At 37.5% G+C, this 10,440-nt stretch overlaps 1 protein-coding gene across 8 annotated transcripts in view; it reads left to right on the forward strand.

Moving 5' to 3' along the window:
- DENND4A (DENN domain containing 4A) overlaps window positions 1–10,370 on the forward strand; it is a 53,438-nt gene extending 43,068 nt beyond the window's left edge. For 7 of the 8 annotated variants that reach the window (XM_048955912.1, XM_048955911.1, XM_048955917.1 and 4 more), the window contains 11 exons: window positions 90–300; window positions 1,299–1,393; window positions 2,232–2,407; window positions 2,514–2,660; window positions 3,000–3,210; window positions 3,429–3,683; window positions 4,209–4,326; window positions 4,504–4,530; window positions 5,022–5,184; window positions 6,334–6,398; window positions 6,620–10,370. In XM_048955912.1, the coding sequence (XP_048811869.1) occupies window positions 90–300; window positions 1,299–1,393; window positions 2,232–2,407; window positions 2,514–2,660; window positions 3,000–3,210; window positions 3,429–3,683; window positions 4,209–4,326; window positions 4,504–4,530; window positions 5,022–5,184; window positions 6,334–6,398; window positions 6,620–6,756 (1,605 nt within the window). In that variant the 3' untranslated portion in view covers window positions 6,757–10,370. The remainder of the gene's footprint in view (window positions 1–89; window positions 301–1,298; window positions 1,394–2,231; window positions 2,408–2,513; window positions 2,661–2,999; window positions 3,211–3,428; window positions 3,684–4,208; window positions 4,327–4,503; window positions 4,531–5,021; window positions 5,185–6,333; window positions 6,399–6,619) is intronic. The other variant, XM_048955918.1, reaches the window with a different exon arrangement.
- The last annotated feature ends 70 nt before the right edge of the window (window positions 10,371–10,440 follow it).

Genomic DNA, 10,440 nt, shown 5'->3' on the forward strand with positions numbered 1-10,440 from the left:
GACTTTGATGCAAATAAGTTGACACTTATTTTCAGAAATACTTTTGTTTTCCTTTCCTCTTCTCAATGGAATTTGTGTTCTTGTCTCAGGACCAAAATTCAGACCGCGCAAGTGTTTCATCGCTTGGAGCTCTGGACTCAGAATCTACTTCATTAACTGATGAGGATGTCTGCAATGACTTTGAAAGCGCTTCTCCTCAGGAGAATACTACGTCAGAAATTAAGGGAATTGGCCTCAGCAGGACAAGCCTGGAAAGCTCAGCTTCTCACGATGGTTCATCAAAGCAATTTGACCAGTGTGGTAAGAGACAGCTCTTTGCATTGCATTTATTAATCTGAACATATTTCAGTTTTAGAAGTTCTTCTGTAATTTTTAGTTAGGGATCATCTTAGATATTAATCCTTTATGTGGGAAAAGTGTACTTTTCTCTTTCAACTTGGGAGCTCTTACTCATGTATGCATATCCATAGCTGTAGACGTTTTTACTGTGGAACCTTGTCTGGGGTGTTTCCTGTAGAATAACTTGCAGAGTGACATCCTGGCTCTGAGTAAGTATCTTGGTGCTGCAGCTGTGCAAACTAGATCTTTCAGCCCCTTCACTGTTCTTGTAATCATCACGTTTTCTAGAAGTCATCAAGGCTGATCATCAGAGAGACTTCAAATGTATTTTTTCTGCAATGTAGAATTGGTAAACTTACATCCATTTCTGTAGTAATGTCTCTGTGAAGTAGTTTTAAGCATAATCAAGATGAAAAGACAGGCTGCTTAAATTCCTCTACTCATCTCCTACGAAGTCATGTCCAGATTTAGCTCCCTACTCTGTGTCATGTGAGGAAACTGGAGAGGTGCAGCAGAGGTTGCTGTGATAGACAGGATTTTGGAATGTCCTGAGGCAGAGGGGAGCCTGTCTCATTTAGTGAGGCAAAAAGGAGACTCAGGGAGATGTGCAATCACAAGAAGCACCTCTTGCTCTTCTTCATTTTTCTATCCAAACAGAAAGGGTGGATATGAATTACTTAATCTGTAAACCTTGTTGCCAAGCTACCAACTGTAAAAGAAGAAAATTGAGCGTGTGGGAAATCCTCTGTTGGTAGTTTGCATTTTCACTGGTGTTGGTGCTGGGCAGATGGCAGCCTTATGGTCCGGCTTTGCATTTTTCTCTCTGAGCATACCTGACTTGCTGCTTCCATCACATGTTTTGCAACTGCAGTATTGTTTGACCAGAAAAACAGTTCACTAAAATTGCATATTCTGGAAAAATTAATACTTTGTGTGTTTTTATTTTTTTTTTTTACTAGGTTCTCTTTCCAAGTTTCCTTTACCTGACAAATCTGAGTTGATATCTTCTTGTAGTACCAGTAGTACCAGTGTGTTTCAGAACTACGCTATGGAGGTACGGGAGGATTTATCATTACAGTAAAGGCACATGTCTTTAAATATAAATGCTATCTAAATCTCCATTAAAGTTCAAATCTTAAAGCTAACCCTCACTGAAAGATAAGTATTAAGTGACAGAGTAGATTTCAACTCTGAAGAGTTTGAGAACTGGATACCATTGAGGCCTAGGCATGTAAATCCCTTGCCCAGCTATATGTAAAAAGTGGAAAATAACAAGCCTTAAATAGCTCTGTGCATTTAGAAATGCAGAGTAGATAACTGGCTATTTCTCACCGGAGATTTGAGAAAGATAATTTTACTCTTTACTATTACAAATTTGTTTGCTTTTCATTTCAGTGGATGTGGGTTAATGACCAGTCACTTTCACTTTTCTTTTTTCTATTGTACTGGCAGTCACTCCAGGTAACGCATTGTTAATAAAAATATTGACTAAGTTACCCAGTCTGTCTTATTCTCAGAAGCCATAAAAGAGCCAACTAACCCACTTAGACTGGGATTCGGAACTACATTCATGAAATAAATATACCTTAGCTATTTGTTATAGTTGAACCAATCCATCCAAATTTCTTTCTGCACGTCATACTTTCAGCTTTCATTTCAGTCATTTACCATATCAACTTCCAGCTGTTACAGCTTGGATTTTAGCTAATAATTGTTCTGAAATACATACACTTAAACCCAACTATTCCAACCTGAAGCAAGGGAATCTGTGGCTTGTATGCAAGTAATGAGCAGTATTTATCCAAGAGCAAGGATTTGGGCAATAGTTCTGTTTTAAGTGCTTTGTAACAGAATTCCACATTCTCCAAACTTACTTCATCTGCTGCATGCAGGTCCTTATCTCAAGCTGTTCACGATGCCGAACTTGTGACTGTTTGGTTCATGACGAGGAAATCATGGCGGGTTGGACAGCAGATGATTCAAATCTCAATACCACCTGTCCTTTCTGTGGCAATTTATTTCTGCCTTTTTTAAGCATAGAAATCAGAGATCTTCGGCGACCTGGACGGTAATAATGTTTGAATTTTCTCAGTTTTGAATGATCAGCATTTCTGTTTCTTGGGGTTTTTGTTTGTTTTTGGCTTTTTTAGATAATGCTTTTTCTCTCCCTGCAGCTATTTTCTGAAGTCCAGTCCATCTACAGAAAACATACAGTTTCCATCACTTTATTCAAATCCAAGTGGAAAGTCCTGTAACACTGCAGCTCCTGCTGGTCTAACTACATCTCTAATGTCTGTTCAAGAGGACATACATTCAGATAGGTAAACCCATGTGTTCTTTGTCTTTTTACATGGGAATTACTTGGGTTCTTTTAGGTTCAGCATGGTGTTCAGTTTCATCTGTGATATAAAAATTTGTGTAGGTGTCTGTAATTCTGTGAATTTTATGAACTCTTTTAGGATATTTGTGTCTATTAGCAGTGCAAAAGGGAGTAAAACTTTCTCTGTAGCATGGGTGAGTACAGTGGCTGACAGGAGAATTTGCAGTGTGAGATTAATTATGTACTCAGCTCTGTTGTATGAGCTTTCTAGCTCTTCTGCTTGTTTCAGTATTTGTTTAAGCACTCAGGAAAACAATTTTTTTTCTTTTTTTTCCCCTAGCAATTCTAAGCAGAGTGACAATACTTGTGCCAGAAGTATCCAGATCCCCTCAGGAAGAAGACAAAATACTTCTGGGTCAGAATGTGCAAGTCACCCTGTAGCAAGGAGTATCAGTACTTTTGGTCCATTGGAGGAAGATGAGAAGGAAAACCAGATGATCAACCATATCATTCCTACTGGTAGCCTGCCTGCTACTTTGCAAGGACCAACGGTGTGTAGTTTTTCTACCTTAAATGTTGTTGTATAGAGTGTGCAATAGATTCCAAAAATGTAGAAGTATTAAATAAGAAAACAGAACAGTCCAAAGTTACCAGAAATGGTAGGTTTTCTTAAGCTAATGTTTGTAACTCTTAGAAAACAAAAGTATTCTTAAGACACTGTAAAGATAGTTACATTCCAATTAATGGCATTATTCCTTTCTTACCTTAGGATCCCTTGGGCCTAGACTGGCGCTTACCTAGCCCTGATCCTATAACTGTTCCTTACCTCAGTCCACTAGTAGTATGGAAAGAGCTTGAGAGCTTACTTGAAAACGAAGGAGATCATGCAATAACAGTGGCAGACTTTGTAGATCATCATCCTATTGTCTTCTGGAATTTGGTGTGGTACTTCAGGCGCTTGGACTTGCCTAGCAACTTACCAGGATTAATACTGTCTTCTGAGCACTGTAATAAAAATTCAAAGGTATGGAGTCAGAAACTATTGATTTGTGAGGAATGTTTGTTTTCCCACACAGGAGGAAATCATTAGTTATCAAAGTACTTCTCAGGAACGTGCCTTGCAGTGTACTGGGCCCGATCCTGTGTTTGTGAAGTGTTTGTTGGCTGAGGGGAAATATGCATAGCTACAGAACCTGCACTCAGCAGTACTCATGTGGGATGAAGTGTTCAGTTCTTACCAATCACACTGCAGTTTGTGATCTTCAGTTACAAAAAAGATACTTTTCTGATGGGTTTTATGGCAGTTTTGTGGCAAGTCAAGCAGTGGGAGGAGAAGGGGGCTGTGATTTGAGGAGTGTGGGAGGATGCACAAAATACTTGCTGTATGTCACTGACGTTCTGTTCAGTTCTGGCTTTTCCTGTTAACCTGATTTTACAGCAGTTTTAATTAAAGAAAAAAAGCTTGTAGATTTGAAAATATTTTAAATATGAAAGTCTTCTGTCATTGTTTTGTAATAAAATATCTTTATGTATATATTTTCTTGCTCAGATTCCCAGAAACTGTATGTCAGAGGACAGTAAATATGTTCTTATTCAGATGCTGTGGGATAACATGAAATTGCATCAAGATCCAAGACAGCCTCTGTATATTCTGTGGAATGCTCAGAGTAAGCTTTGTTTCTTATGGGGGTCTTTCTTGTTTGCTTTTCTTTAGTGTGTATGTTTGTTGTCTTTAGATCAGTTTTCATTTTGTGCAACTTCAGAATGTCTTGGGAAAAAAAATTCTGGATGGTTCATGCAAGATATGTGACTGATTTTTGATGATACTACTTCTTGTCTTGCAGGTCAAAATCGCACTCTTTTGTTTGAGAGTGAGTGTTCAGTTTGGTGTTACTGTTCTGAGTTTGTGACACGTCTCGGGAGGGATGCTGGTTGTGTATTTAGCAGTAAACTGCTTGTTCAAGTTCAGTTCTGCAGCATATCTTTCAAATCATTGACCATTATCTCAAGTGGCTTTTTCTTCACCGGGAGGGGAAGAATAAAGGGAATGTATTTCAGTGATGCACTGAACTTACATTGACATTTCATCCTTTTTTGTTTTTTTTTTTTTTTTTGGAGTTGCTTACAATGAATTTTGTTGCCACTGTTGGATCACATGCCTGGAAATGTGCCTTACAACCCATCACAGCTGCTGAGTTTTCTTTGATATGCTTTTTTTGTTGTTGTTGCTATTTTGTGTGAATGTTTGCTGTTCTTCAGTACGTATATGCCAATGTTTTCACAGTTCTGTAGCATCCCACCATTTTTAAACACCTTTTTACACAAATATGTTTATTCTTACAGTACTTCTAATGTTTTTCAGCCCAGAAGTATCCAATGGTCCATTTGTTGCAAAAAGATGATGACTCTTTTAATCAGGATCTCTTGAGAAGTATGGTGAAGAGTATTAAGATGAATGATGTGTACGGACCAATGAGCCAAATATTGGAAAGACTGAACAAATGGCCACATATTAAAAGACAGAGGTGAGAGTTGAAACATGCCATTCTGGAGCAAGTTAGGACAGCAGTGAGGCTAATGCAATATTAACATTTTCAGTTTGTGTTTTTTTCCTTTTAAAGAAAGGCTTCAGTTTTCCAGTAGTATTCTGAAGTTTTTACTCAATCTGGTAAATACTTCTCAGTTTTTTTTTTTTTCTGCTCTACAGCCACTTCTCTTACATCTGAATGATGGTAGATGAAATTGGAAGTATGTGTATTTTGCCACTAAATGTTACATACTTACAGATTATATTAATTATAGTTAAAAAAGAAGCAACCAAAGCCACCTCCACTTACTCCAACAGTGCATTTACTGGGGGCGGAGGGTGTTTAAGTTCTCAACTTCAAGAAGAAAGAGAACTGAGAGGATAGGTTAAGTCTTTTATTATTTAGGAAGCTTTTATCTGATAGCAGTGGAAATTATTTCTCTGTGAATTTGTATTTCTTGCCTGGATTTACTGATTTATTTTTTTTTTAATAGAAAGATATGGCAGTCTTTTCAATAGCTGGAGTTGTTCCAAGGTGTTTATTTGGTTGTATGCTTTCCTGCATTTCTATGCTACCATGAAAAAGCAAACTCCTTACCTGTGACATGGTAGAATTTGGCCAAGAATAAGCTACCTGTGGGCTGTGGGGAGAGAAGTGTGTGATGTAGTCACATAGCTTCATTCCTTTATGAATCCAGGAAAAAGAAGTAAAGTAAAGGCTTACGATAACATTGCAGCGCTGCATTCCTCCCTTGAGAGGAAAGACTAATGAGGATTGAGAAGCAGGGGCAGATGAATACTTGTTAAGCTGGCGCTCTTTTGGTTGAATCACTGGTATGTTGAGTGCCTAGGTGCGTCACTCTGGGGCCTGTTACAACACCCCCTCCTCTGGTGGGAGTTGTATCAAGGACCTACCCAAGCAATGTCCATATCTGGGGAGTACAGAGCGTTCTCCAAAGGTCAACACTGACAACGTTTTGGAGGTGATGAAAGGGAGTGATGTTCAAGATTATTAAAGACTATTCTAATCTTTAGATTAGAATTAGAATTTAGATTATTCTAATCTTTAAATATTCAGTCTATTCTTAGTGTAGTTAATTTTTTTTAATTGTAACTAGCATATAAATAAACTTTTTCACAATTTCAGGAGCCTGTATAGAGAAATACTGTTTCTTTCTCTTGTCGCCCTGGGAAGAGATAACATTGATATAGGTAAGTCTTATTATTTACTGATATGAGCACTGACAGTGTATGTACCAGTGTATGTATGTACATTTCAACTTCAAAAAACATAGTTTTAGATGCGTGTCATTCTACAGTAAATACTAGGTCCTTTTTGTTGTTGTTTACTGCTGGTGAACATATTAATTGTCATTATGTTTGCATTGTGGTTTCAAGCAAGATATGTAGGGATTGTTCTTCTGTTTCTGCAGATGCTTTTGACAGAGAGTATAAAATGGCCTATGATCGTCTGACAGCTAATCAAGTGAAGAATACACATAATTGTGATAGACCACCAAGTACTGGAGTGATGGAATGCAGAAAGATCTTTGGAGAACCATATCTTTAAATGTACCTAGATGAAAAGCAGTGACATACCTGTGTAAAATAACCACTTCGGTCAAAAGGAACATCTCAGTCTTCAGTGTTTGAGAATGTATGTACGAATGTACCACAGCAGCAGGCCTTGGAAAAATGGGGCTTGTCTACAATTGTGGCAATGGACAGAGTGAGAAACGGGCCAAATATTATTTCCTTGTCCCTAGCCTTTATGCAAATCAGTGTATAGAAAGGAAGAATCTAAAGAGAATTGTCTAACTTAGGACAACATATTACATTTCCCTTATTAAAATATATATATAAAACAGGTGGGCAGAAACAATGCACTGAAACTAACGCGAGCTAAGTAAATTCTTCAGAATTTATTGTTTACATAGAATATTCATGATGTTATGAAGAGCATACAAAGTTGTATTATACATATTTTAAATTGTTTATAGTAAGTTGATATTTTTTTATTTTTTTTAATTACTGGAGTGAATTTTAAATGGACTTGCTGCATAAGCAATACATTGCTTATTTGTTTTGCAGGACACTGCTATTTATAGTAACTTGTCCAGTTACTTTTGAAGAGTGATTTGTTCTTTAAAGCAGAGTAGAAAACATAAACCTTCACCTAGACAGTATGCTAGATACAGGATTTCTCTCATGCACACGTGGAAAACGTATTACCACAGCAATCAGCAGGAAGGTATGGTGAAAAGCTCTACTAACACTGATATATCTCTGTAAAACACTCCGTAGGAATCTCTTCCTCCCCCATTTCCCTCACTCCCTGCTTCATAGAGAGTCTGTAGCATATTGAAGAGTCCAGCAGATGATTTTAAGGTGTCAGTGCATCTCAGCAGTTGACATTTGCTATGTGACCTCATTACAGATGTTATACAAAACAAGTGACAGCATTCAAGTTCTTCATAAAAATGCAGTATCTTGGTGGATGTGTTTGAAACACACTAAATCTGGTGAGCGCATAATGCTAATCCAAAGCTTTTAACTTTTCTGAAGTAGGTAAAACAACCTTGCTACAGGGAAAATGCGGGGAGTGTAACTTATTGAGGCATATTGTGAATAGTAAAGTGTAATTTGAATGTCTTGTCTTTGTTTCACAGCAAAACAGCTTTTTTGTTTCTCTATGAAGAACAACACTATGTCAGTCCTTGTGGTGCAGTCATGGCTTTCGAAGTGCATTTTCTTGTTTGAGAATGTTCGAAAAACATTTCACTCTTAGTCACATAGCAGCTCCACACTAGAAAGCAGGCTACGTTGATGATATCAGAAGTCCTATATGGGGGTGGGAAAAGAGCCATTGAATCCTATAAATGCCCTAAACAAATTAAGCAAGGCTTTAACAAACACCTTGTTTTCTTTAGTCTTCATGGTTCCCCGATTCTTATTGGTTGTTCCCTTTGTAATGCTTCTAAATATTCACTTGTTCCATTACATTATAGGCTTTATGTGTCTGCTTACCAGCAGAATCTTTTTTAGAAAAATCTTTTTAGTTTGCAAGCGTAGTAAAACAGCAATATTAGATAGCTAGAAAGGAGATGAACTTTAAAGTTCACATTTACTTTACTAAATAAATAGTGAGCCTCTTAGAGGCTTAAATGAGAAGTAGTGCTACTGTACTGCTCTCTGTAACCTCTTCCCAGTCCGCTGTAAAACAGTAATACAATGCTGTCCTAAGGATAAAGGATTTAAAGTTTTTAGAGCTGCAGGTATATGCTGATGCTAATTGCAAGATGCATCTTCATGTAAACACGATCTTGCTGGATACAACTGTCACTGGGTAATTCCTCTTGTCTATTCTGCTGCTAACTGTGTAGCTGAGGGTTTTGGGTTTTGAAGTTTCCCTCACCCTGATGTGGAGCTAGCAATGTTACACTTAGCAACGTTTTTCATGTTTAATTTATTTTAACAGTTTGTGAAGCTCTCATTCATGCTGTCACACTTGTAAAATATTCTTCATGCATGAGCCATTGCTACTTTTTCACCCAAGTACACTTTAAACTCTGTCAGTGTAGGGTGAACATGTACCTGCTTCGTTCTTAACTATTGTGAAAAATAGCAGATTATTTTATAACATATTCATCATAAGTACCTGTTAGTGTGCATGTATGCTCTGCTCTGTACAGTATCTACACTGTATTTACCAAGTAAAAGTAGTGTATATAGATTCATACATATTTGTGATGTGTACAGCGTAGTGCTCCAAGCTCTTTGCAGTTCTGTTTCCCACATCATTCACCACTTGGGGCGGCCACTGTTTTGTAGGACCTTCAAGCCATGAAGGAAGGCAAGTGCTTTTTCCAGAGCTGCTGTTTTGTGTTAGAGGTACTGAGCTATGAAGCAAGCTTCACACTTTCTATTTCAGTCTGGCAGGAGCAGCTGAGCCTTGTCTCTAACAGCCCCTCGTGTCACAGGACGTTATGCTGCGTGCGCCTGCGCAGGGATAGATGCAGCACTTGTAATTTGGCCCACATCCTCCCTTTAGTCCCAGCTTAGTTTTAAGTATTTCCAACAGTCTTTAAGGTTTATAAAGCCAACCAGTTTGCCACTTCATTCAGATGTCAGCAGTCCTGTCAGTATTATCAGAAGAGTCTATACTGTATCGTGAAGAGGACTTGTATGTGCGTCATTAGAACAATCTTGCATCCTCAGAGTGGCACTCCCAAAGCATTGCTTTATTTGGGTGTGCTTTTAAATTAGCATATCATGTAGTGTTCCATCAAGTGAAATCATTATACTGAATGAATTGCTTCATAAAGTCTGTTGCAAGTCAGTCCACTGTAGAAACATTATCAGAAGATGTAGCTGGAGTAGTATTACACCCTAAGGGGGAAGTTATCCTCATTCATGTCATAATGATGTTCAAAATGTAGGCCATGAGTGGATAATTTTTAGGCCTCATACAGTTCAACGTTGAAACAGTTTACAAATCTCACTGTCCTTTATTAGAAAAGCAATTTGAGTATATTTTCCAATACAGCAAAGATGGATAAATATTTGAGACATATTTTCAATTTAAAATTTTGTATGAACTGAATTTTCTCCTTTTGTGTACAAAATAATGCTTCTGTCAGAACCTTAAACAAAGGTTTTACATTTGCAGTGCAATATGTATTTTGCTTTACTTATGGTTCCACTGGAATAAGTATTGGAGATGAAATAGCGAAATGTGAATAGAAATGGTGCTGTTCCTCTGACACTGCTGGTTCCCATTTTGAGGCAGTTTGCTGTTGGCACACTTACAGCCTGATGGATTAGACTTCCACTGACCAGTTAAGCAATTTGTACCCCAAGGAAGAGGCAATTCCTGCATATGAAATCTTCATATGCAAAATGGGAGATGCAAGTAGTAATAATAGAGAAGGGGATTTCTGGATAGTATTTCACTGCAATTTGAAAATGGTACTTTGTTAGTCTGCAAGCAGCACTTTTAAATGAATGGTTGTAGATTTGTAAATATGTAATGTTTAATTTTTATTTACCAAAAATACAGTATGTTGTATGTTTGCTTCGGTTTGTAGTTCCTTTAAAATATGCAAGTCAGTGTTCACAACGTCAAAGTTTTTTTGTCTCATCCAAAAGAGTTTTACAGTGAGTCAATAAAAATCTTAAAATCTTTCTGGTTATTTTCATTAACGTTTTATTAGCTGGGTTAGAATGACAGAAGTGTCTGCAGCTCAGCTACATT

This window comes from Lagopus muta, chromosome 10 (assembly GCF_023343835.1).
Source record: "Lagopus muta isolate bLagMut1 chromosome 10, bLagMut1 primary, whole genome shotgun sequence".
Classification (NCBI taxonomy): domain Eukaryota; kingdom Metazoa; phylum Chordata; class Aves; order Galliformes; family Phasianidae; genus Lagopus; species Lagopus muta.